At 39.9% G+C, this 15,579-nt stretch overlaps 1 protein-coding gene across 1 annotated transcript in view; it reads right to left on the bottom strand.

Annotated features, from left to right (window-relative positions):
- LOC123941759 (fibrocystin) overlaps positions 1-15,579 on the bottom strand; it is a 361,193-nt gene that overhangs the window by 129,073 nt on the left and 216,541 nt on the right. Inside the window, exons 49-50 of the mRNA XM_046005454.1 lie at positions 4,088-4,265; positions 2,513-2,708 (exon numbers count right to left, since the gene is read on the bottom strand). Coding sequence (XP_045861410.1) covers positions 2,513-2,708; positions 4,088-4,265 — 374 coding nt within the window. The remainder of the gene's footprint in view (positions 1-2,512; positions 2,709-4,087; positions 4,266-15,579) is intronic.

Consider the following 15,579-nt stretch of genomic DNA (forward strand, 5'->3'; position numbering starts at 1 on the left):
ACGAAATCCAGTCAAGGAAAATAGAAGGAGACCCTTTTGGAAAGGTTAGAACATGTATGCTGAGTTCAAGGCATGTGACGTTGTTCATCTTCTGAGGGGGCAAAACGAACAGATCTAGAGAAATAATTTACTGGGAAACCGTGCAATAAAGTAACAGGGCATACTAATCCCATTTGAAGATATTTTGGGGTTTTGTACCAAAGTTCCAAGAGATAAGTAGGTATTCTTAACCTTGTAGAGATGAAGCCATTGAGGCATGGAACATTTGTAATTCCATGCCGCAGGTGAAAAAGCCAGCCAGCCACAGATTTAAAACCTAAACTTTAAGCTCTGGCCATGAGCTTTCCAAAAGAACCTGCATCCCATAAAGACATTTGCTAAACAAACAAACAAACAAAAAAGACAAAACTTGCCTTGGTAGAGAAGAGGAATACTCTCAAAACATATTATAGGTACAGGATTTTTTTCTTTGTCACTGGGGATCAGTGAGAAGTTTTCTCTCACAACCCTACCTAGCATCCCCCTCACACACACACCCAATTTGGTCAGTGATCAGTGATTATTTAGTGGGCAGCACACTCTAGTGGGGAGATCCAGAGCCAGGAGCTAGAATGCCTGGGTTCTGATTTTTTTTTTCCTTCTCAGCTGGGTCTAAGATTAGTCAGGTATCTTCAATCCCACACAAAGTAGCCAAATGGAGAAAACAGAGATAATTGTGATTTTGTTTGAAACTTCCTATCCTGGGGGATGTGGTAAGGTTGCAAATAAACAATACAAAAAAGATGGTCCACTTAGAAGTGGTCAACAAATTAATGAAACACAGCCAATTATCAGTGAAGCGACACTCTGAACAAAAAGCCAGCCAGCAATAGGAGAAGGGTCTCTCCATCCCCCACCCCTGAAAGTCTGGCAGGAAAATCAATGGCCCTGAAACATGTCAAGCAGACTCCTTACGATAAAAATGAAACTTCTGTATACACAGCTCTCCCCATTTTTTTTTTTTTAATCTCAGGACTATGTCCACATAGACTGTGAGGCCTTGACTTATGTTCTTTTCTTAGAGTAAATGCATTTTATGTAAATTACCCCAGTAGCAAATTTATAAAGTCACATGGTCCAAAAAAAAAAAAAAAAAACCATAATTAAGTGAAAGTAACAAACTAATCAATATGTAGGATGCAGGGCAGAGAGCTAGAACTCTATGGCTGGGGTCAACTACCTCACTATCACAATGACATTATGAGCCTTCCCAGTGATGCTGTAAACCTGACACAGAGGATATCCAAAATCATAACCAAATCTACCCAGTCCAACACAACTGCATGGGACACCACATCAAGGAGCAGTGCAAACTTCAGTTTCCCCTGAATCCTCACATCCTCCCTGTGCCAGCCCAGGAATGAGCCACCCACCTACCCCATTCACTCAGATACCGGAGACACAAATGACCTCGGAAGCCAGTACATGGAGCACTGGGAATCGTCTTAAGGAGCAAGGGTCTCCAAGTCCATTAAACAGCCAACCAACCCTCTGATTTCCTGGTCCTTTTCCAACTCCTCTTATCTAAAGGCAGAGATAGTAGGGCATTCTGATACAAAGAATGATTTCAATTAATAAAGGCTATCTGCCTAATAAAAATGTTGTATACTGAAAAATGCATCTGTATCATATATCTATCATACATCTATACCTACAGATGTACATCTATATATAAATAAACAAATTTATATAGATATGCATTTCTACCATATATGTGTGTAAATAGTATGAAGAGTATAACTTACTATTAATTCAATAAATAATGATAACAAAGGGGAAGACAATCTGTAGCTGTATGACTTGATTTTTTTTTTCTTTATGTGACAAATGTTCCTTTACCAAGCTTAGCTCATGCAGCCATTTAAGTCAGGTTGCAGTTCATGAATGAAATCAGACCAATGGACAAGACAGGCTCTTCACAAACATGCCAAGTAATAGGAGAACAATTTGAAATTAAAATTTTGTTCTAGAATATATATCAAGTGAACAGTCAGAGTTAGTGACACCTCTTGGTTTTTACCTAATGGCTGCATTTGGCTCTAGCAGCAAAAACAGTCTCAGGATCTCTGTCCATCCTGAGTTTTTATAATTTTAGGTTACATTTATGGTTGATCAAGTCAGAAATAAAATTTGAATGGTACGATTCAGTGCAAATAAAATATAAAACAATCCATTTGGCAAAGACTCAGCAATACCAAGGAATTACCACATTCTCCTTTCTAGGGCTATTAAAATTTCGTAATTGCGGGGCTGCAGTGTGGATCAGGCTCAGGTGACATATGGCTGGCACAAGGGAGAGGGACAAGGAACTCAGGACAACTGCCCAGGCAGTCTGATTTCAGAGCCCAACCATTTAACCATAAACACACACCTCTCCCCTTCAGGTCCTCACCGCTTCATAGCACAAATGTTTGGAATTCAAGAGTGAATGGTGGCTTCCAACTATTCAACATTCTCATCCAATTATACTTACCCAGATAGGTGAGTTGCCTCAACTGGGTATTGAAGAACCAGTCACAACCTTGGTCCCGACCAGGTGATGGCAGAGATGGAAGAGACCGCCCCACCTGATTCCCACACCTTACGAGGATGTCAGGGTAAGGCCACAGGACCGTGTGCACAAGCAGGAGGTAGTTCCCAGGAATAAAGCTGCCAAACGTTGCTGAGTACTTGAAGTGAGAGAACAAAACAATAATTCTCATCGAGTAAGGAAAGCTTTTGCCAGAAAAGAGCTACAAAGAATGTAGACGGAGTACTTTAGAAATATGGCAGTTCACACCCATACTACTCCTCTTGCAGGAAATGGGCTTACTAAATCCACTCCCTGATAAATTCATAACCAGAACTCCAGAATCATAGAACGTGAGGACTCAAAGACTCCATTGGTTTCTCTTGTTTAACAACCTCAAGTAACAGAGGAAAAAAACCCAGATGAGTAAGTTGACTTGTCCCAGGTCAAGCAGCTAGGAGGGCCAGAGCCAGATCTAAAATTCTTTTTCCATTTTTCCCCATAATTCAAAGAGGCAGGCAAGGACAGGAGGTCCGTCCATTTGTAACAGTAATAGCAGCACTGTTGGAGCATTGGTTACATGCCCAAGTTCTATTCATATCAAAGCATTCCATCCTCCAAAGACTCCCTGTGATTGTCACTATTACTGCCCCAGTTTTACAGATGAGGAAGCTGAGGCAGATGGAAGTTCAGTAACTTGCCCCACACCACAAAGCAGGGGAGTACTGAGCCAAAGTAGACGCTAGGGTCTCCACCTCTACTGTCATCATTCTGATACCTTCACCTTCAACCACAGATGTAATTCCCCCAAATTCTCATGGGAACCTCAAGGGAAGGAAAGAACTCTCCTTTCTGAAAAGGGTAGTTGAGAGGGTCAAGGGAGCTTCTTCCGTGAACTATATCACACCCAAGACCCGCTCACATGACTTTAAGGAGAATATGAAGGAAGAAAGAAACACCTTAAAAGGAAGAAGATAAGCTTGAAGAAATCCACTAGCTTGTCTCCCCCCCCCCCAGAAAGTGCACCCATTTTCCACATGGCTGTTCCTATCTTCACAGCCCCTAACCATTTGACACCTTCAACCAACTCCAATGAAGGTCCAGACCTTTATTTGCAAGTTAATCTTTGACCACAAGGTGGCAGTATGCAATGTAAAAATGCTTTGTTAAGACATTTTCTCTGGCTACAAACACTTTTCTAAGGGGTAAGTTGGTCCTTAACCCACAATCTAATAATGTAAGTCTATAGAATGCTTAGAAGGTATTTTTCATTGTATTAATAAATTAAAGTTTCAGGCAGAACCACTGTGTTATTCAAGACAGGATTCAAACAGAGTCTAAAATTTTCAAGTTAAAAAAATAAAAATAAAAATAACCACCATATCTTATATTCAGACACATTCATCGGGCCAAAATGTTGTGGCAGTTTCCTTTATCAGCACCAGGAGATGCTAATTCCTGAAAATTGCTATTTCACAGGTGGAAAGATAAGAGCTCCTGGGGAAAAGATCATAGCCGTGAATTAATTCCTGGGGTTACCTGCAGAGAGCTGTTGATCCAAGGGGTATCAAACTGCAGTGAGTAAGTCTCTTGATCCAAGAGCAGAGCCATCCAGCCATAAAGGTTAGACAGTGTGTCATGTACATAATTGACAGTGGTTGTCTTATTTCTGCTGTCAGTCATGGTTAAATCATAAGAAACATCTGGAGCATTAGCTCTAAGGTGATTTAAAAAGAAAAAAAAAAATGGGTGGTAAGTTATTTGTCCATTCTGGATCTAATCCACTCCTCTGCCATCCATGGTAGATGGTCTCTTCTTTCCATGTATGTCTTGGGCCATCTTCTCTGTATGTCTGTAGAGGTTTTAGCAATCACTGTGTGGGTCAAACAGCCCAGTTGGTAAGATGTCATTGGATCATTTGTCATTCCACTGTCATTCCACTGATCTGGTAGGTTGAAGGTAGTGACCCTCAGATCTGAGACCACTGATAAATGCCATCTTACGAGTTCATACAGGCCAGGACTATCTACTACTATTTTAATAAAGAAATGTCCATGTCTGGAATTTTGCCATAGACCAATTTTATCAACATCAGAAAATGTATTATGGGAAGCAAAGACTGACACCAAGAACCTAATATGTCTAGACTCTCAGAAGCCCACCATCAACAGGCAAAAATGGCTTCAGCGGCCTTCCCTAGAATGAAGAGGTAACCTGGATCCTCTCCCACCCAACACTCACTCCTACCACCACACCTGGTATCAGCATTTTTGTTTATTAGTATAGATTGTGAGATCTTTGAGTTAGAAATATTTTGTACCTTCCGGTCTCCTCTACCCTGGCATAGGAACAGCACACAGTGGGCTCTCCTACCATGTTTGTTCTATGAAGGAAGAGGATGGATGAACTCTCTCAAGCAGCTGGTGCCCATTTCCTCATTTATGGAACACATTTCTAGAAGTGCATTTTAGCAAATGTGGAAACTGAGGCAGAGAATGACAAAAGCACGATGTGAATGTCATAGGGCAGAACTTGAAATGTATTAATTTCCACAAATTACATAACCCACCCCAGAAAGTGATTTTTAAGACTTCACTAGAACAGACAGATTTAGCCACATGCTAAAACCCTGAAAGAAAGTCAAAGTGGACAGAAAATAAAAGACAAAAAAAAAAAAATCAATACACATTATGACTGTCCTTCCCCCTTTGGTTTGGTTTTCCTGAGAATCTTTAACTGTGGCATTTTGCTGCAGGCAGATAATTAAATTCTCAAAGTAGAGGGAAATGAGAGGAAGGAGGAGGTTGGGTTTTCAAAGTGAGGTGTGGCATGAGCATATCCAAAGCCAAATTACAATCCAGAGCATTTCATAAAAAAGGAAATGGTTTTTAGCATGAAATTCTTTTTTTTTTTTTAGCATGAAATTCTTGGGCACTATGATCAGATGGGCATAAACTGGAAATCTGTATCTGCGGACACGAGGTAGATGCATTTGGGTAAATTACCGACCCCCTTTAAGCTTTCATTTCCTTTTTCAAAACATAGAGGTAAATAGTATGCATCTTACATACATGTACAACTATGAAACTCAGAGACAATTCAGTAACCACACCAAGCCCAGTTAACATCTATCCACAGCTCATTCAAGCACAAACCTCAGGGGGTGCCTGGGTGGCTCAGGAGGTGAAGCATCTGACTCTGGGCTTTGGCTCAGGTCATGATCTCATGGGTCCTGAGATCTAGCCCAGAATTGGTTTCTGTGCTCAGTAGGGAGTCTGCTGAGATTCTCTCCCTCTGCACCTCCCCCAACTCACACATTCTCTCTTTCTCAAATAAATAAATAAATCTTAAAAGGGGGGGGGGGGCAACCTCAGATATGCCAGGTTTGCCATTCTGTACTATTTATTTTAATGTTTAGCAGTTTATCCATGATATTTGGTCATATAAACACACACTCAAAACCCTTCGTGGCACAAATACAGTATTTGATACATGCCTCTTGTGAGAATACATGCATTTCTTCCATTCATTAATTAATAAAATGAAAGGAATGAAAAAATCTTCAGGTCATTTGGGAATTAAAGGAAAAAAAAAAGCCTATTCTTTTCCCAGATTTCTTGGTGCAACATTAACTTAACCTTTAGAAACCCTGGGATGGGATACTTTCTCTGACTGGACTTAGGATACTTCTGCGTTTTTCATATGTGTATCAGGATTTACACTGGAACTAAAGAACAACCCTAAACTCATATTCTTAGAGTCAGATGGACATGAAGGTCATCTCTTCCAAATTCCAATTCACTATAGGAATTTCAACCTGTCTCTTCTTCCAGTTATGGGAGGCCACATTCTCACACAGAAGACAATTACATTTATGGAGCTTATTTTTACATTTGAATTTTTAGACAATCTTTAGAAAGAGAAATTTTTTTCCTTGCATTTTCTATCCATTTGTCCTCGATCATCATGGCTCCCTTTTCTTCCAACTAAATCCACACATCCCAGAGTCCCAGGAGATGATCCAGCACAATCTGGCCCAACTGATAAATTTTAAAATTAGCCTTCCGAGAAATAAATGCAAAACAAACATGTTAAAAAAAGATAAAGTTGGAACCAAGAAATACCAAAGAGGTCAATGGGTTTGATAGCGTTAGGTACCCCAATCAGTACGTAAAGTGAGACTCCTCAAAGTTCAGAGAATGAGTGTTTCAGATCCTGAAAGTGTATCCTATCAGTTTTCACAGAAATATATGAGCCCTGGAAAATGAATCACAAGAACTAAATCCAGGAGAGACTCATAGATAAATCAAAATTCCCATTTAAAAATTCACAGTAAGAAATAGAGCTGCCTTTTGCATAGCAGGTAATTGTAACTATTTGTTGAATGAATGAGTGTCAAAATGGATGAATACACTCCAAACTCATACTTGGAGATGTTTTTCCCCAACAGGGAGTCTACCTGGAAAACCCACATGAGGGTCAAGGGATTTCTTATAAACTTATCAGTTGAAGAAGACAACCAATTTGATTATAAGTTATCAGAGCCTGATACAGCCAACCACCATATCAATAGGATATTTGTCATGAAGACTTCAACATTTATATATAAAGATCAGAAAACCTCTCCTGGACACACATAAGCAATCTACACTCCTAATGAGCCCTAGTTTAAAAAATGCTAAGGAAAAAATTAAAATTAAAAAAAAAATGCTAAAGTTTCCTTATGAACTGTTATTTCTGTTATCCTTACAAAGAGCTCTCAATTAAACCACTTTCACATTTCTTTAAAATATAGACCAAAAGATGTGTTCAAATCCATCTATCTATTTACATTTTGCTCCTCCAACTTACATTTTGTCACTTACGTTGCCTTAGCGATCTGTTTGTCACTCTTCTAACATATCATACGTGCCATCTTGAAAACTATGAAAATATTACCTCAGTATGTCACAATACAATCAACTGGATAGATAGCTCCAGAAATGCTCCTTAATTTCATCAGTGTGGCCCCAAGAATCCTCCAGGTCATTCTGACTAGACTTCACTATTTCTCAAATTTCTATCAGTTTATAAATCAATTTTTAGGGTACAAATTCTCCTGGGTTCAGTTTCTATGGATTGTTGACTTCAATTATTGAAGGAGCCATTTTTTCACACCATATGTCTCAGTTCCTAAAAGCTCTTATAAACATGACCCCCTCTTCATATATTGTAAAACCACCAAACGCTAACATTCATTCAGTTCTATTAGTCTCTGAGACTATCTCATGTTCCTGTTGAAGTCCTTCATCTTCCAAGCAGAATCCAGCAATCTGATGTTAACCCCTGATCAACCAGAGACCCACCATAGCACATTATGATCCTAAATTATCCTTTTCTCTTCCTTCTGCACGCGTTGCCCTGACCCTATCAAGCCATCCCACCCATGTCGACGGATGCAATTTTACAGGTCTTCATGTGCAGCACCAATTTTGTGTAATTCAATCCAAGTAGAGAAGGAGGTTATCAAAGAGGCCTTCATTACAGCTGGTAGTGGAAAAGGTGCATTCTGGAAAGAAAATTAAAATGTAAAAGACCCATGTCCCCGTAGGCAAGATGCGGTGACCATCACCGGGGCCCAAAAATCCAAAGTCAAATCAACTCTTCTCCTTCTAGGCCAACTGCCAGCAGTGACAATGGTGGGCTCTTCTGAAAAGTACCAAAAGAACATCAAATCTCGAAAAACACCATGAAGAGAATTTACCAACCATAATGACTACAATTTTCGATTGCCCTAAATAGCCACCAATTTCCCTGTGCCCTAAATAGCCACCAATCTCCCTCTCTTTACTGTTAATGAAGCAAAGGAGCACACAAGTATTTCTAATTTGGAGGAGCCAAGGGAGTCTGCATGGGCCATTAGCAGCAGAGAGCTTCATTACTAGGGGAAGAAGTCTCTCCCTGAACTTCTCATGGCTTTATGTGCAAGAAATCAGGAGGCAACCAGTCCATTTTAAGTGTTAACCCTTCCCTCTGCATCAACAAGAGCTCTGTAGATAATCAAAAAGACAAAAAGACCACAAGCCTTTCCTTTTCTTTCCCTGTTCAAGGGAGTGCCTTTTTTTTTTTTTTTTTTTTTATTATAATTGAGCTTGTTTTTAGTTAAGGGTTAAGGGAGGTTGTCCTTCAGAAATACAACATTATCACTTGATAAAACTTCTTAGCCTAAGTATCAATTTAAGATACCAGCTGCATAAACGGTTATGTAATTTAGTGCCCATATACTGTGTGGAACTTTTGAATGCATACTGCCCACAAAGGATTTGTTAGGCAATCAACAATACCAGTGAGAACAAATATTAACTCCCTGGTTTGTGTTTACCATTAGCTTACTTTTCCTGAGGGTCCATATCTCTGTGTATTAAGACAAACATTGCATTGAGCTCTAAATGCTCTCAATTCAGAACAATTGTGAAATAAACCCTTTATAATTACACATCTCCTAAGCCAAACGCATCCTAATAACTAGCTTTAAATGCTGTTACATCTCCAGAATATTAGTGCTTGCTGTCGTCACTCTCCTCTTTTACTGCACAAAGAAGATGGAATCAGAATTTCGAGCACAGCCAACAATTTTTTGTGGCACAGCCTTGTTCAAACAACCTTTAAAATACCATGTGCTCATAACAAGTCCTTGTTAGAAAACCACGATCCTACCTCTGACCGGCCACCGACTGGTACAATTTCCTATGTATCAATAATTTTTATGTCCCCTTATTGGTTAAGGAACACTTATAAATACTTCTCCTTTTGAGTAAGACACCTAAAAAGAGGAAGAAAGCCACGACACTCAGTCTTTCCCCCAAATTTCTAACAATCCTTAAATTCACGTACAAAACAGAACTGGTAAGCAGAGAGGAAGACATATGCTTTAATAATCCTTGTGTTTCTGACAGGCACACCCACACATCACTCCCCCATGACTTTGCAGGTATCTCTCTCTGTGTTTATCTTTGTTCAGAGTTGGGTAAAGCAATAATAATTTATTGTAAAGAAGTGCCAGAGTCAACCGAGCACCTCCTCAAGGATGGGGGTCTATAGTTTTGGCAGTACACTTGGGACAATACTTCTTGATTATTATATCTGAATCCATAAAGAGAAGCAATTGGTGTCTATTGTCCTACCTAAGATAATCCTTTATACATGATTGTATCTCTTCCTCTTGATCTGTTGAATCCAGCTGAAGGACTACCTCAGAACATGAGAATTTCACCATTGGAGTTGTGTCCTCAGAAGGCAAACAACTACGTCTCAGGGATACTGGAAAACAATTTTATGCATCAGGCAGGGAGTTAGATTAAGAAACTCATCTTCCGGGGTGCCTGGGTGGCTCACTGGGTTAAGCCTCTGCCTTCAACTCAGGTCATGACCTCAGGGTCCTGAGGTCAAGCCCCACATCAGGCTCTCAGGCTCTCTGCTCAGCAGGGAGCCTGCTTCCCCCTCTCCCTCTGCCTGCCTCTCTGCCTACTTGTGATCTCTCTCTGTCAAATAAATAAATAAAATCTTTTTTAAAAAAAGAAAGAAAGAAACTCATCTTCCCTTCTACACACACACACACACGCACACACACACCCACACACACACACACCCCTGGTTCTGTGGTGGAGCTGAATGACACCTACTCACTAGCTGTTCCTAATGTGTTTGGTGACAGCACAATGGGAGCCATGAATAGGTCATATAAGAATATCATCACCACAGAATTGGGCAAATGCTACAAATCCTAGAAAGGTAGTTGTTAAACACATACTGGCTTGCTACTGCGGCCCTTTATTATTCATGAAATTTAATAACCATGTAGCATTGTTGATATTCCTCAATCTGGGGTCCATTTAGATCTTTTTCTACTTTCCTTCTGTAACCTGTGATGACAAGATGGATAATACTTCTTGGAATTTTCCTGTCTCATTTTTTTTTTAAGGACTGAAAAGATACCATTAATGATGCTATGCCTTTATCCCTAGGAAAGAGAGTTAGGGGATTATTAAAGGAAAAGCTAGGCCAAAATTTCCATTTGAACTCTTCTTTACTTTTGCTTTCACAGAGGCAGGGGGTGCCTCATACTTTGAACACTGACACATTAAGAGCAGTTACATAGGTAAAAACTGAACGCAAGCACTACAGGAGAGGATATTAAGCAAGATCTAAGAATCAAGGTGATCAACAAAAACATTAACCTTTTCTTTTCCAGAAGTAGGAAGAAAGAAATAGAAGGTATTAGAGCACAAGGAATCAAAGAATGTCCTGAATGACTCCATATTCTATGATTAGCTTCGTGGAGCGGGGAGGAGGGGGGGCGGGGGGGGCGGGTGCTGGATCAGTATAATGTCATGTGACCATGGGGAAGTATTCCTTATTTTTCAAGAATTAGATTAAGCAGCTTTTGAGCTTACTTAACTCCCTTGCCAGGCATTTGTTCCTCAGAAACATAAAATCTATAGTATTCTATTCAATTAGTAGTATGTTCATATGTTGTTACATAAATCACAGCTGTAAAATAGAGACTTTTTAAAGACAACATTTATTAAGTACTCGCTATATGCCAGACAATGACCTTGTGAGATAAATACCATTATGTCCATTTTATTCATGTGAGAACTGAAGCAAAAATAAATAAATAAGATGAAGCAACTTGTTCAGAAAAACACCCCTTAGGAAGAGGGGGTTATAACTGGTAGCCACAAATAATTCTTACATATTTCTTTATTCTTTAGTCTTTGAAAAATAATTTCAAATATATGCATGTGTCCTGACTATTTTATGTACATCCTATAAACTTGGAGGGACTGGGTGGCCAACCTACAACATCTTATAAACTTTTCATTTCTCCCATGCTCAATATAGCCAACAATTGAAGAGAGACCAGGGTTTGATTTATTGATACTTGAATAAGTCTAAGACAACTGAAATACCTATAGAGTGTTCCAAACTACTACTGCTACTAATAATAATGACAAAAATAATAATAATAATTCCCAGACGGTAATGGTGAGGGTTGAGTTCTTATTCTCTCCCATCACAACTGATTGATTCAAAACCACCAGGGAAGGAAAACAACTGTGAATGCTGACAAACTGCAGTAGGGGTGGGATGGGGCAGAGTGAAGGAGTCAGCTATTGGAATACATCATCTGGTCAACCGAGAGCCTCAGGAAGCAAAAGCCCAGAGGATACTATAAAAGAACCTTCTCAAGTATCACATGTCCCTAGGAATTTTAGAAATAAAGCCAGGATACTATCTCAATCTTGGGTCTTCTAAACAAACATGGAGTGCCATGAATGCCACACAAATGTCCTAACAGAGAAATGGACAGAAAGAACATGAGAGGAAAATCTGGGGGAGTCCACAATTTTTTAAATTATATTCCTTTATTAAATACTTATTTTATTGAGTTGCTGTGTTCAATATTGGGCACTGTGACTCAGACAAACAAATGAATACACCCCATCCTGGCTCTGCTTACCACCTACAAGAGATAGACAATTTATAGAGCTATACCGGAGCTTTGCGTATTGGGTAGAGCAAATATGTAGAGAGCTGGCATACAGCCGGGCTTCCAGAACCTATGCAGGAAACTCAGGAAAGCCTACCTGAGAAAATGATCTTCATGCTGAGCTCATGGAAACTGAACCTTATGAACTGAAAGGCACAGAGACGTTGAACACAGCTGAGGCATGGGATACAGGGAAGGGAGGGGGAGAGCACTGAGCAATAAGGTTGCAACTATAAACAGGGAGCAGGTCATGGAGGGCCTGCGAGACGTGAAGAATATGGGACTCTCTTTGGGAAGCACTGGAAGCTCTTAAAAAGTTCCAAGCAAGGGAAGGAGTTCATGGCAAGACAAGATCTGCATTCACAAAGCTCAAGGATGAAGTCACAGCAAGGCAGCCAGGGGCTATTGTGGTCCTACAGGTGAGAGGACTAGAGAGGGGAAGATGGGAAGGAGAGAAGTAGAAAGATGCAAAGATTTTTTTTTTTTAATTTTATGAGAGAAAATAGACAGGACTTGGTTGGTGATATCTGTGGGAAATAAGGTAAAAGATGAGTCAAGGGTGACTCCATGGTTCTGGTTTTGATAACTGAAGCATTCGCCTGAACATCCGGGAATTCTCAACACCCAGACAGCAACAGCCAATGGATAAAGAACTTAAATTCAGATCTGACAAGTCAAGTTTGAGATGGCAAGTATGTACACTAGTGGAAAACATTGCTGTAAGTAGAAATACAATACAAGTTACAAAGGCAAGCCACAGGTGTTAGCTTAAATTTTATAGTAGCCACATTAAAAAGGTAAAATTAAAAAGGTGAAATTAATTTTAGTAATATACTTAACCCAATATATCCAAAATATTACTCCTTCAACATAATCAAAATAAATGAGTTTTTGAGGTATCTCATTCTTTTTCCTACCGCATCTGAGAAATATGGAGTATAATTGACACTTCAACACATCTCAGTTGGGACTAGCCACATTTTAAGTGTTTGGTAGCCACATGTGGCTAGTGGCTACAATATTGGACAGTGCAATTGGATAAATGGGTCTGGAATTTAGGAGCACGGTATAAACTAGAAGAAACAAATCTGGAAGCATCACTGTATGTTAACTGAAGTGGTGGAATAACCCTGATCATCTGGGAAGAGTATGACTTGAGAAGAAAGGAAAGTGCTTCACAGAACCCTAAGAATGCTAGTATTTAATGTATTTTTTTCAGGTAATCTCTGCACCCAATGTAAGGCTTAAACTCACAACCCCAAGATCAAGAGTCACCCATTCTACCCACTGAGCCAGCCAGGTGTCCCAACATTAGCATTCAAGAGACAGGGATAAGAGCCTATAAAGGAGACACAACAAACTCTTGGTAATATTATCTTTGTTTCATGTAATTATTCCTATACAGAAGAAGATATCTATCTAAATTTGGGGGAGATCCGTAAATCAATGAATTACATGACGCATGTTGTCATTATAGGATCTCTGGAGAAAAACGGTCATGGACATATTTTTCTGAAATGAGGTCCTGACTTACACAATAGGGCTAAAACTACCCCTCTCTTATCGGGAAGGATAGAGTCGGGAGAATGAGACTTGTAGTAACAGGAGCTGGGACAAGAACACTCTGAGGAATACCTGTGGCTCCTACAGGAAGAAAATGTTTTTACCATGACTGAGTGAGAGAGAGAAGATAAACAGCACTCATACGGATCAAGCACATTGCCATTTTAAAACAAAACATGAACTGGACTCTGTCTTGTAGAAGGCAGGAATTTTTTCTTCACCTAAGTATTAAATATTATTCCCCAACTTCGAATACTCCAACTATTACAGCTATGAGCAGGCAATGCCACAAATATGGTACTGAGGTACTAAATAAGGTACTGAGGGACAGATACAGAAGTCTCCAGTGTCAAACAAAGAACTCACAGTGAAATTGGACCATCGCGGGGGCTCTCCCAGAAAGAAATCCCACTCCAGACACTTGGTTGTTAGCAAAGGGGGGAACAGACGCCTTGTTTATGCAGCTCTGTGAGGCCTCACACCCTGCCCTCGGGGGGCCTCGTGCTGAGGGAGGGAGGTAAGAGCTGAAAGTGAAGACAGCAGGGTGCTTGCGCCATATCCGATCTCCATCAACACACAACCCCAAAAGATCATGACTGTGGGAGCTTTGTAAATCAACTCTTAGGGTGCTTGCTCCAGGGCAAATAGCACAACAAATTAATCCTTTCTCCATGAAATGCAGCAAAGTTTGTATCAATGCTGAATTCAAATTGCTCATTAGCTCTGACATGTTCCTAATGAGGTTATAATGCTCTGGGACAGAGATCAAGTCACTGAGCACAAAGAGCCAGAGATAGAACCATAGAAAAATAAAGTTGAAAGGACCTTAGAGCAGTGCTTCTAAAACTTGAATATCAGTCACCTAGAGATTCTGATTCAGGAAGTCTGGGGTGGAGTCTGAGATGCCCCACATCTAAGGAGCTCCCCCGTAAAGCTCACACACTCTGACTAGCAAGGCCCAAGGGATCATTGAATACATCACCTTTTCCTAGAGGTAAAGACGCTAGGGCCAAGAGACTTATCATTGGGAGTGTGTAGCAACTTCCCTGAGGATTATTTTGGGGTAGCTGGGCATTTGTCCATAGACCTGTAGGTCCACCGGAAGTTTTTAATATAGAAGTGTAGAGAGTAGGGTGGCCAGCCATCCTGGTTTCCTCAAGGCTGGGACATGAGATTTTCTATCTTAAAGCCAGGAAAATGCCAGCCAAACCAAGACAAGTCTTTCATCCTAATACGACCCCTTTGAATCTCTTCACAATATTATATAAGGACTATTATTATTTTTACCTTGTCAGTCCCTGAGTGCTGGGATCATGACCTACTGCTAAGGTAAGCAACTAAGTATCCAGTTCTGAAGTTCGCCAAGAACAGATGCTTAGACAGGGTTACATCTGCAGAGCCTTTACCACCACATCGCTAAGTACCTTTCATTTTTAATTTTAATTTCTTTTTATTTAAGTAAAGCTGGGGCACAATGTTACATTAGTTTCAAATGTATAACATAGTGATTCAACAACTCTATACGTTATTTTTACCATGAGTGCAGCTGCCATCTGCCATCGTACAATGCCATCAGAATACCACTGACAATGTTCCCTGGGCTGTACCTTTATTCCCATGATTTACTCATTCCATACCTGGAAGCCTATGCCTCCTACTCCCCTGCTAAGTCACTCTCTAAGAGACAGTCTCCTGTCTCTCAAAGTAGGGCATAAAAAAGGAGTATCAAGAACACAGAGGAGTAAATATATAAGCATATCATGTTCTTTTTAATGACACAAATCTATTTAAATTTTCCCCCATTTGAAAAAAAAAAGTATCTAAGAAATAAATCACTAACTTCTATAACAACATATTTGGTAAAATCACAAAAACAACAGTAATATTCAGGATGAATCCCTGATACTGAAAACAAAAAGGATACTGTGCACAGTGG

Source organism: Meles meles, chromosome 5 (assembly GCF_922984935.1).
Source record: "Meles meles chromosome 5, mMelMel3.1 paternal haplotype, whole genome shotgun sequence".
NCBI classification, from domain to species: Eukaryota; Metazoa; Chordata; class Mammalia; order Carnivora; family Mustelidae; genus Meles; species Meles meles.